The following is a 12,787-nucleotide window of genomic DNA, read 5'->3' as shown; positions in this document are numbered from 1 at the left end:
TCTCATGTCCTACTTGCCTCCTAGTTCCTGAAAGCGAACTGATTGAACAGGACCCCTAACCTACATTAATATCCCCTGATATTCAGCTTTTCCATTCAACTTTGTCTTTTCCGTGGGCCCCAGTCCATGTCTTGGCTGGTATTTAACACCCCCAAAGAAAGCTAGCCATCATCTCTAAGAAACCAGCAGAGGGCACAGACTGCCTGTAGAAGAAAGGCTACTAGGAAACTACTAGATAGAAAGGAAATGACCAGTCTCCCACTGGACTTAGACAATTACAGGTTTCAAATGGAGACAAGAGCTAGAGAAAGGCAAGGTGGAAATATTCTCAAGAGCTATCTGGTCCAAATTGCCACAGTTTGGATGGAGCAACTGAGGTCTAGAGAGAGGAAGGGACTGATCAGAAGTCACAAAACAAATTAGGGGTAGAAATGAAACTGGAACCCACTGTTTCTCATTCTCAGACACCATTCTTTCAACTGCATTAATCAGCACCATCTTGAATTATTTCTCTGGCGCTCATTTATAATTTACAAAATTTCAATAACAACAACTTCTACAGTTTTGTAGATGCCTGCCATGTGTTTTACATGGTACAAAGCTATGTACTTTACATACACTGGCTCTTCTGATATCCACAAACAGCCCTCTTAAGTAGGGAGTTTTTAAACCAGTTTCACAGGTGAGAGGGTAAGTCACATCCAACCCTTTATAATTTCAAAGTCGGTGCTTTCAAAAAGCCACAAAGCATCTCTATGCTCAGTACATGTAGCCTGCTTGTAAAGTGATGTGCTTATCTGTGACCCTCTTCTTGGCCACCAGTAACCTTGGACATGCAGTGTCCAACTGCGATTATCAGCTAATGGACTCATCAGGTACGTTTGTTTGCTTTTTTGATTGTTGATCTTAAAACTACTGTAATAAAATTCACTCCCAAAATATTATTCTAATTTTTTATGTACTTAAAACTTACCATAAATGATAAATACAAAAATGGAATACTTGTAAACATAAGCAGGCTTATTGCTTCTTTCCTGATGGGGCCCAAGTTTTCTGAAAGTGAGAATGTATGAGATAACAGGGACAGGTTAAGAACTACCTAGCTAGTCTACTCTGCCACAAAAAGGAATTTTAATTAACTACCCATAAGAATACTTTGTTCTAAAATAATTTGGAGAAACTATAACACACCCCAGTATGAAAACATTGATTTTTTTCCCTGTTTTTGCAGTACTGGGGACTAAATCCAGTGTCTCCCTCATTCTAGCACTGAGCTACATGTTCAGTCCTTTTTCATTTTATTTTGAGACAGAGTCTCAATAAGTTTCCCAGGCTGGGCTTGAACTTGTGATTCTTCTGTCTAAGCTTCTCAAGTAGCTGGGATTACAGGCACAAATCATCACACCAGCCTGAAAATATTCTTAAGCCTCAAAGCCAGAGACCCTTCTAAGTATTTATCAAACATTCCTTCCAAAGTAATTCTAGCATATTTCTTTTTGTAGTAGGGGTATGCTGAACAGCTGCATGTTGCAATTCAAATTAAACCTCTTGAAAAATAGAGACAAAATACTAGGCTCAGAACTTAGAACCCAAACTAAGAACCTGAGGCTACAGATATTAGGTCAGTGGTAGGGCACATGCTTAGCATTGTGTGATGCTCTCAGTTACATCCCTGTCACCAAAAAAAAAAGTAAGAACCCAAATTTGAATGAAAATTTTGTCATAATCTGTGTACCTCTTGATAACTCATTCTATCTCTAAGTTTCAGTTTTTTCACAGTCAAAATGATGATCCCACTGTACAAGGTTACTGTAAAAATTAAGTAGAAACAACATGTGTGGCAGCACCCTGCAAGGTACTGGATATAAAACTACTGCTCAATGAATGATGGGAAAATATAAATGGACAGTCCCTGGCCTACATTCTTTAGGTCAAATAATACAGTGTTATTAGAAAGTGCCTAGAGATACCAAATATAGTCCCCTGCTCTCCAAAGGAAAACTGAGGTCCAGAAACATGAAAATATTTGTCTCAAAATCACATAGATAACAAGGTACCATGCTAAGACCCAAATGATCTCCTAATACTCAGCCCAGAGGCTTCCCTGTCCCATTTTCTAGATCTACCTTCTGATGGAGGGGGAGAATATGGGGAAAGGAGCCAAAGTCAGGAAAACATGAGACCATGGTTGCACTGGACATCATTAAATGATCCTGGGCACTTTTCTACCATTCCCAGAGCTTCAGGTTTTAGTGCAAAGTTGAATTGAAGTGCTGACAACAGGAGTTCAGCCCCAGGAAGGGATAAATGTTTCCTAAGACTTTCTGATCACTCAAGCTCCCTGTACCTGATAGTTAAGAGCATTCTTTCCAGGGCATTCCTGGCTAGAGGTAGGATTTAGGAAGTATGGCATGGGAGTTTAGCTTCTGGGGTCCCAGCCTTACCTGAGTACCACAGACTCCAGTGCATGCCTTGCTCGCTTTGTAACTGGATGTGACTGGCTTTGGACCCATTCCCAGTGCCAGCTTCTGGGGTTGCTTGACCTGGCTGGACTCCTCTGGCCCCCTGCTATCCTCCTGCTCCTTCATCTCACTGGGTTTCTCCTCCAGCTTCTCCATGACAGCCCCAGTAGTGAACCTCCTGGCATAGGCACCCAACTCAGGGGACTCCCTGGCATTGTCATCTTCCTTTAGGAAAGTGACCACAATTTCAGTGTTTTCATCAATCTCCTCAGAAGAGGAGTGTTTTCTAGTGAAGGTGTGGCAGTAATTGTGACTGCAGTCTTTCTGCTGTACTGGGTTATCTTGAAACTTAAAGATAGCTGAGGTCACAGCTGAGGTGGCAACAGTGCAAGGACTTGCTAAGACCTGGCATGGTGTCTCTTCACCCTTGATGCTCATCTCCAAAGTGCAGGAGGCCTCTGAGTTCTTCTGGCGATGGTGACAGCAACTTCCTGCAGCACTGCCCCACAGTGTGGCCTCAGTGGTCTGACAGGGTAGGTTGAGTGGGAAGGAGACCTGAGAGGCAGCACCCTCCAGGATAAAGCCATCACTGCAGCTGCTGAAGCAGGCTTCACGGTGGTGGTGGCTCAACTGCAGGTCTTCACGGGAGAATGACCGCCACTTGCGGGCTACTTCAGCCATGTTGGTGAAGAATTTGACAACAACATTAAAAGGAGCAGATTTATCTTGATGCTGGTGCCCAGGGTTCTCATCACAGCTGCTTTCCATGTCTCCTTTCAAGGTAGAGCCTTCTACAAAGGCCTGGAACCTTTGGATCCTGGTATCTTCTGCCCAAGTGGGAGGGGGCTTACAAGTCCTGCTAAACATGTTTTTCAGATAGTTTCTGGTTTGCCTGCCACCACTGAGATTCTCAGGGGCTTCTTCCTCCCAGGACTCTTCTTCTACTTGGATACCAAAGTCATCAAAGGCCAGTGCCTTCTGGTTCATCCTCTTGGGGGCTTGTACATCTGCCAGGAAAGGCTCTAGCCCCTCAATGTGGCCTGCATATGAGTGGCGGAAGGGTTTTGGAGCCTCTTCTGCCTTTCTCACCCAGTAGATACCTGGGGACTCCTGTGGCTCCTGGGCCTTGTCACTCCTAGTAGGGGTACTCTTAAAGGCTCCAATGGAAGGTTTCAACATCTTGAATGACTTCATTCTATCCATGAAGGTGACTTTGGATTTCATCTCTGATGGCCTGGAGATGTCTTCCAGTAAAATCATGGACTGGGGTCGTTTCCTCTGGCTGGAAGCCCCCTTTCTGCGGCTCACAAAATTCCAGATCTTATTGACTTTGGTTTTCTTCTTGTTCCAACTACTCTCTTCCCTGGGACTCAAGTCTCTCTGGTTACAATGCTCAGATTCCTCTAGTTCCTCCTTTCCCCCTTCCTTGGTCAAGCCTTCTACCTCAGGGGGGTCTGGGAAGACCTGAGCCAGGTAACCATTGGGCACAAGCTCTGAGAAGGAAGCAGTCCGGCAGCTGCTGAGAGTCTTCATGGTTGCAGCAGAGGGTGGGCCACCAAGGGAAGGGCTGGCTAGTTATTTCCAGCTGAAGGAAAGAGAAAATATGAGAGAGACAGAGAGAGAGAGAGAGAGAGACAGAGAGAGAGAGAAAGAGAGAGAGACTAGATTAGGTAAGACTACAAACAGGATTCTTACAGGTTTTTAATTATTAAACACCACTGGGGTGCCAAATCTTGAAGACCTTTACTGACAAAAACCTAATGGCTTTGGAATTTACTAGTTTAGAATCTGGGTCAAAGGAAGTAACAGTTTAACCTGTGTGCCATGAGACTGAATCCTATTTAAGTGCAAATAGACTTGAGAGGGTCTTAACATTAAGCTATTATCATCAGATTCTGACAACTAAGCAAATATATTTTTTAAAAGCCAAGAAAGAAAAGTCTAAACACTACCTCAGAAATCTGTCACTTTGATTCCCTCATTTTAACAGGGAGACACTGGAAATCTAGAGAAGATACATGTCTTGCCTAAACCACAAGTCAAGGAGGCAGCAGGTAGGTATCCAGTCCATGGTTCCCTCTCTCATTTGCTCCTCCATTCACTCAGGAAACCTGCTTTGGAGAATATGACTACCATATAACCTGCTTAAGAAATGACTGCTCAGCTAAATGCTGGACACCAAGATGAATCAGACACACACAGCTAGTCACCCAAGCTCACTGGCTACTGTGAGAGACCTATGGATTTAAACAACCAATTACAATATAGTCAGTACAATAAATGCTCAAAAAGGTGTATACACACACAATGGAATTTTATGCAGCCAGGAAGAAGAATGAAATGTTATCATTCGCTGGTAAATGGATGGAATTGGAGAACATCATTCTGAGTGAGGTTAGCCTGGCACAAAAGACCAAAAATCGTATGTTCTCCCTCATATGCAGACATTAGATCAAGGGCAAATACAACAAGGGGATTGAACTTTGATCACAAGATAAAAGCGAGTGCACACAAGGGAGATATGAGGATAGGTAAGACACCTAAAAAATTAGCTAGCATTTGTTGCCCTCAACACAGAGAAACTAAAGCAGATACCTTAAAAGCAACTGAGGCCAATAGGAGAAGGGGACCAGGAACTAGAGAAAAGGTTAGATCAAGAAGAATTAACTTAGATGGTAACACACATGCACGGGAAATCAATGTGAGTCAACTCCCTGTATAGCTATCCTTATCTCAACTGGCAAAAATCCTTGGTCCTTCCTATTATTGCTTATACTCTCTCAAACAAAATTAGAGATATGGGCAAAATAGTTTCTGCCGGGTATCGAGGGGGTGGGGGGAGAGGGAGGGGGCGGGGTGGGTGGTAAGGGAGGGGGTGGGGGCAGGGGGGAGAAATGACCCAAGCATTGTATGCACATATGAATAATAAAAAAATAAAAATTAAAAAAAAAGGTGTATACACAATGGCAGCCAAAGCTTGGGGGAAAGACGGGACGGAACACTGGACTGAAGGGGCATGAGTGTTGAAGAGAAGCATACAGAGGTGATTAGGGCCCCAGAACAGCTGGGACTAAAAATGACAGCTTGCTTATGACAGACTCTCTCTATCCAGTTGGTATTCTTTGCCCTTTTGCCCTGCACAGCTTGAGAAAGTTTACTAATAGGAGAGAGGCAAAGAAGGGAAAGCAAGGACCTCAAATCAAGAACCCTACACAGTTCCTTGTTGACTTTTTCAGGGGCTATCTCACTAAGCTCAGGGGGTCTAAATTTCCTTCTTTCCTCTAGTCTTCATTCAGTTAACTTCATTAACTGATATTTTTTCAAAGACAAATATCTGCCACATCAATCCTTTTATTTTTTAGAGAGGCATGGAAAATCCAGAGAAAACACTTGTTTTTCCTAAGCCACAAAACCAAGACAGCAGTAGGGCTATACCTTTACTTTGTTTCCTTCCTTACTTATGTAAATAGCCTGCATAGAATCTGATTCAGAAAATGTTCAAGTTGGAAGAGACCTTAAAGATGATGTAGTTTGGGAAAATGGGACCAAAAGGGGGCAGAGACTTGACCATTGTCACACAGGAAGCCAGTGGCAGTCCAAGAACAGAAGCATTAGTCATCCTGCCTCCCAGGCCAGGAAGGGCCCTTACCTGTGTAACATCCTACCACCCTCATCTATGAATACTATTTCTTCAAAGTGGGCTGTCTTACCCACTCTGGGGATAACACTTTAGCATTTATAAATGTCAGACATTCACCAAGTTCTTTATCCATTTACTTCTCATATTGATCCTATAAGTTAGATACTATTATTGTTCCCATTTAAAGATGATTCAACTGAGACACAGAAAACCTAAACAAAAATTTCACCTATGCTTTCCATAGCCACTACCTAAGAGTTGAGATTTGAATGCAGAAGTATGGTCCCAGTGGCCATGCCCTTAGCCATTATACTATACTTCCTTTTTAGAACAGAGCTTTGTACAGAGATGACCGATATACAAGTTTACCTGTTTTCCTGCCTTAAGGCTTCCTTTGGTATACCAGAACAGAACAAACTTCCTAAAATACATCTGGACACATTCTTGGTACCAAGGACCTATAGTGGTAGCAGGGATTGGGTGAGGTGAACAGGATGGTGGATGGTACCTGATAACACTCCTATGAAAAAGCCTTCACAAGTAAGGCAAATGAATTCAGGACTCTCACTTTCTCCAGTTTTCTACCTATATCATAATATATTGATATATTGATGAAGATATTGAACAGACAAAAATAAATGAAATAATATCCCAAGTTCATGTATTAGAAGAAACAATATTGTTAAAATGTCCATATTACCTATTTTAGTCTGTTTTCTGTTGCTACAAAAGAATACTTGAGACTGAGTAATTAAAAAGGAATAGTGATTTAATTTGGCTGATAGTTTTAAAAGCTGGCAAGTCCAAGAGCATGGTGCTGGCATCTGCTCAGCTTTGTGAGGACCTTGTGCTGCATGACAGAAAAAGCAGAAGGGAAAGCAGGCAGGTAAAGAGACAAACTATGAAGGGTGGCCCTGCTTTATAACAATGCACTATTGAAAGAAAAGCATTAATCTTTCCTAACAACCTAATGCCCCACTTCCCCAACACAGCCACAATGTCAATCAAATTTCAACATGAGCGTGCTCTCTCTCTCTCTCTCTCTCTCTCTCTGTGTGTGCTACTGGTAATTGAATCCAGGGGCTCATACTTGCTAGCCCTTTTGTTTATATATTTTTTGAGACAGGCTTTCCCTAAATTTACTCAGGCTATCCTAGAACCTCTAAAGTACATGGGATTATAAACGTGGGCCACCACACCCAGTTTCAACAAGAATTTTTGACAGGACAAACCATATTCCAACCAACCATAGCACTACCTAAAATAATCTATAGATTCAATGCAATCCCTATCAAAATTCCAATGACATTTTTTCACAGAAATAGAAAAAAAGAGTCCTAAAATGTATATGAAACCATGTAAGACCCCAAATAGTCAAAGCAAACTTAAACAAAAGAACAAAGCTGGAGGCATCACATTACCTGATCTCAAAATGTACTATATAGCTATAGTAATCAAAGCAGTATGGTACTAGCACAAAGATAGACACACAGACCAATCAGACAGAATAGAGAATCCAGAAATAAATATATACATTTACAGTTAATGAATTTTCAGCAAAGCTGACAAGAACACATGATGGAGACAAAATGTTCTCTTCAATAAATACTGCTGGGAAAACTAGATAATTACACACAGAAAAATGAAAATAGACCCTATCTCATCCTGTATACAAAAAAAAAAAACCACCTCAAAATTGATCAAAGACTTAAATAAGACCTGAAACTATATAAAAGTAAGACCCGAAACTGTAATGCTACTAGAGGAAGCATATAGGAAAAACATCATGACTTTTATTTTGGCAAAAAAACTGAAATTTGAACCCCAAAGCAGAGGCAATAAAAGCAAAAATAGATAAATGGCAGTAGATGAAACTGATCTGCACAGCACAGGAAATCATAGAGTGAAAAGACAACCTATGAAATGGGAGAAAATACTTGTAAATCATATATCTAATAAGGGGTTAATGTGTATACGTGTGTGTGTGTGTGTGTGTGTGTGTGTGTGTATACACATATACAGATATATGGAAGGAACACAGGCAACTCAATAAGAACATAACCCAATTTTTAAAAAATGGACAAAAGACATGAATAGACATTTCTCAAAAGAAGACATACAAATGGTTAAAAAACATGAAAAAATGCTCATTACTAATCATAGAAGTATCAATTAAAATAACAATTAAATACCATCTCATACCTCTTAGTATAGCTATTATCAAAAAGATAAGTGACAAGTGTTGGTAAGAATGTGGGAAAAGGGAACCTTTGCACACTATTGATGGGAATATAAATTATTTGAGCCATTAGGGAAAACAAAAAATTAAATATGATCCAAGAATCCCACTTCTGGGTATATATCCAAATAAAATAAAATTACTATGTGGAAGAGATGACTGTACTCCCATGTTCACTGAAGCATTAGTTACCATAACTAAGATATGGAATCATCCTAAGTGTTCAAGGGATGAATGGTAAAGAAAATGTGATATATATATATATACATATATAATATATATGTATATATACACAATATACAATGCATCACTATTCATCTATTAAAAAGAAAGAATTCTCATCATCTATGACAACATGAATGAACCTGGAGGATAACAAATATGAGATCAATTGTGAAACATGCTGATTATAGTTTATAATAATGTATGGTATACTTGAAATTACTGAGAATAGATTTTAAGTATTCTCACCACAAAATGGTAAATATGTGAGGCAGCAATGGATGTGTACATTAGCTTCTTTTAGTCATTCCATAATGTATATGTGCATCAAAATATCATGTTGGCTCATAAATATATACATTTTTGTCAATTACAAATTTAAAATTTAAAAGTATGCTAGTCAAAAGGTCAAAGGTTGCATGTTTTCCTTCATATGTGGAAGCTAGACTTATAAGTTAAATGTATATATAAACACAATTATATATATACATTTATATATATATATAGGTATATGTATGTAGTGAGACAGAGAACCAGATTGTATTAGAGTGTCTGTCTCAGGAGACTGTGGGAGGTGGGAGGGGGAAAGAGAATGTTAGAGAGTGAAAAATATTGAAACATCCCATCTATATATGAATATAATGTAATATACTGCACTGTAAGCTGTTGAATAATAGGGGAGCATGGTGATAGAGAAAGAATAAGTAATGGGGGTTAATCTGATTAAAGCACAATATATACATGTCTGATAGGTCAAAGTGAAAATCCCTTGGATTATCAATATACACTTTAAAAAAATGAAGGACAGGAAAGCAAAACAGTTCTTTTCCCAGAGATTGGTATCAGTGGGAGGGGAGAGCTTAAGGACAGAGTCAATGAGGATAAATATGGTAGATGTATTTTTTATTATATATGAAAATACAATAATGAAATCTGTTGAAATTGTTCTAAGAAGGAGGAGAGGAGGGATGAAAGAAAATGATGGAGTAGGTAAGTCTAAGATATTGTAAACATATATGTAAATATCAAAATTTATCCCCTATACAGCTATTATATGCTAATAATAAATTTAAAAAGATTACCCTCCCCACCAAAAAAAGCATGCCAGGAAACATTATGCATTTTTGTGCCAATTACAGTTATAGAGCTGGATAGCACCTTGGAAACCATGCAATTGAATTCCTCATGGTACAGCAGGGTAACCAGAGATGATCTTGTTTATCTGCTATTCTCAGTACTTACCAGGTGACCAGCATACAGGTAGTGATCTATTGAGCATTATTATGAAGATCTGAATCAGAGGCTGGCAAACCAAGGCTTGCTACCTGTTTTCATAAATAAAGTTTCTTTGGAATATAGTCACACTCATTTGTTTACTTATTTTCTGCACTTATTTTTGTGCTACAAAAGCAAATTGACTTAAAATGTTGTAGTAGTAAATGCATGGCCCTCAAAAGCCTCATACATTTACTGTCTGGTTATTTTTAAAATGTTGCCAACCCCTGCTATAAGGAATATTTTATATGTATAGTTCTCTACAGTGTACTAAATATTTTTATATGGTTCTCTTTTACAGATAGGCACAAACAGGGACTCAGGAAAGTGAACTGATTTGTATCATTCATAAGTACTTTACACATTCATAAGGATTTTGCAATGAAACATTTTTCATTAGCCTAGTTAAAGGCTCCTGGTCCCACAGGCAGTGAGTACCAGAGCTAGGCAAAAACACTAGGCATCTAATACCATGTCCAATGCCCACTGTTCTACACCTCACTCCTTCATTAGGAGCTTTATGTCGGAAAATGAAAGACATTCCACTGGTAATTCCTACCAATGTGCTACTACAGGATTCAAGAACTGTTTTGGTTAACAGACACTCATTCTCAGGCTTACTGGAATCTGAACACAGTTCTAAATATCAGCAGTCTTGTAATTAGCTTTCTGTGGCATATAGTTGCTATGAATGTTAAATGAGATGTGCATGATATTATAAGTATAATAAGAATAATAATGACTCATGTGCCTTTAGCACTTACTCTGAACCAAGCATTAAGATAAGCAGTTTCTTTACATATATCATCTCCCTAATTCTCATCACATAGCTAAGAAGTTATGATTCCTATTTTAGATGCAGAAAAGAAGGCTCAGAGTGAGGTCCTTAGAGCCAGAATTAGAACCAAATCTGTTTGACAGAACAGCCTATGTGTTTATCTGTTGTTTGTTTTTGTGGTGCTGGGGATCGAACCTAAGGCCTTGCTCATGCTAGGCAAGCACTCTACTACTGAAAGCCTGTTTTCTTCAACTACCACCCACACTGTCCCTTTAAAAATAAATTGTGTGGCCCATTGTAGCACTCAATTAGCAATTCCTAGAACTGTTTTTCTTTTTATCAGCAGCTACCACATGTTGAATGCTTGCTATATGAAAGGCACTGTTGTATGCACTTTCTTAAATATTAACTAGTTGAATGTTCACAACCACACAATAAGTTTGGTACTATTATCTCCACTTTGCAACTGAGAAAGCTAAGATACAGGGAGACTAATGAACTTGCCAAAGGTCACATAGCTAGCACATGTTGGGACTAATAATCTGCTTGTTACCTGGTGGGAGGCATGAATATCTCATCATCTTTTACATGGAAATTCAGGCCTAGAAGAAACCTAGAAAGCCATCTAGTAGTTCAGGTGCCCATCCCAAATCCCCAAAATACAGACAGAGGATATAAGAGAAAGAGAATTGTTTCTGGGGTAGTTCTACTATAGGATGGCATTCCCTCTAAACTTTTTGCCCCTGTAGAAAGACAAATAGGGTAATTGACTGAGCCACAAGCAACTGATGATTTAATGGCTCTTTGAGACAAAAGTAATAATGGATTTCTTCTATGGAACTCACCTTTAATCTTTCCACCTAACTCAGATCACTGGCCTTTGCTCTCACATTCCAGAGGTCAGTAATAACAGGTTACCTGACCATCATTACTTTTCTGGATATTACCTGAAGTCTTCAAGATTTTCACTTCAAGTACAGGCTCAAGTCTTTTAAACTAGCCCTGTCACTTCTTCATTGACTTAAGCCATACTACATCCCTTCTTCAAATGTCAGTTTCTACATCTGTAAAATGGAAAGAATTATGAAACTCTAATTGGTTTAGTATGAGGAGACAAGATAATAACATACAAAAGGCCCCTTACATTCAATAGATACCATGATATCATGATATAACAAATGGTACAGATATTGATCTACCTTTCATAAAGTCACCCAAATCGTTTGAAAACTTGAATTATTTCCAGAAATCCCAACAGCTACTCTGATTTGCATTCACTCGGGTGCTTCCCTGATGCACCTGACAATTTGACCTTGAGGAGAAGAGGCAACTGGAGTCTCAGGCCCTGAAAACACAGAGCCTGACAAAGCCTGAAGAATGGCTTAAAACACTGACCAAATGGGGGACCATTGGAGACATGATCAAAGATCTCAACTAATCTATTCCCAGAAAGGAACTAAGGTTTAAAGGCTCTAGGTACAGTCTCTGGCTTATAATTCTTAATTATTTTGCCTGTTTTACAGTCTTGCTAAATACAGGACTTTTTCAGTTTTCCTCTCCTACCATCTGCCATCTATGGTACAAGTAGCTACATAATCAGTCCCTTTCTACTTGAAATCCAATAGTGGTCTAGAAAACAATAATAGAATGGCAGAATTAAACCTTGACTAGTCTAATCCCTCATTTAATAGATTGGGAAAGTAAGACCCAAAGATTAAGTAGCATAACATATCCATCCAGGGTCATCAAGAAAGGGCTAATTTAACAGACTGAGCAAGACAAATACCACAAGTTCTTTCTCATATGTGGAATCTATGTCTAAAAATCAAAGTGTAAAACAGGGAAACTGATTGGTGATGGGAAAGTGGGAGGGAGGGTGAAAAAGGAGATGGTGGAAGGGAGTGAATATTATATACTTCATATATGCATGAAAATAGAATAATGAAAATAATCAAAATTCTTTAAAAAGGAGAGGGGAATAAGAAAGTACTACAGGGGATGAATTTGATCAAAGTACATTATATTCATGTATAATATCATAATGAAATGCCTTTGAACAATTAATATATACTAACTAAAAAAGAGAAAGAGAAATTAAGAGCTAATTTAAGTCTAATGTCTTTCACTTGAGAAGTCAGGGAAATGTGCAATGCATATTTAGATATGTAAGC

General features: G+C 39.1%; 1 protein-coding gene across 5 annotated transcripts in view; it reads right to left on the bottom strand.

Annotated features, from left to right (window-relative positions):
* The window catches only part of Arhgef9 (Cdc42 guanine nucleotide exchange factor 9), a 354,155-nt gene that overhangs the window by 260,368 nt on the left and 81,000 nt on the right, over positions 1-12,787 (bottom strand). For 3 of the 5 annotated variants that reach the window (XM_074062552.1, XM_074062551.1, XM_074062553.1), the window contains exon 2: positions 2,445-4,047. The exons of 1 other annotated variant lie outside the window; for it this stretch is intronic. In XM_074062552.1, coding sequence (XP_073918653.1) covers positions 2,445-3,995 — 1,551 coding nt within the window. In that variant the 5' untranslated portion in view covers positions 3,996-4,047. Of the gene's footprint in view, positions 1-2,444; positions 4,048-12,787 lie in introns of those variants that run through there. One more of the 5 variants, XM_074062554.1, reaches the window with a different exon arrangement.

Source organism: Castor canadensis, chromosome X, assembly GCF_047511655.1.
Source record: "Castor canadensis chromosome X, mCasCan1.hap1v2, whole genome shotgun sequence".
Lineage (NCBI taxonomy): Eukaryota > Metazoa > Chordata > Mammalia > Rodentia > Castoridae > Castor > Castor canadensis.
Note: the sequence above shows the minus strand (reverse complement) of the source record. Positions and strands in the feature narration are given on the sequence as shown.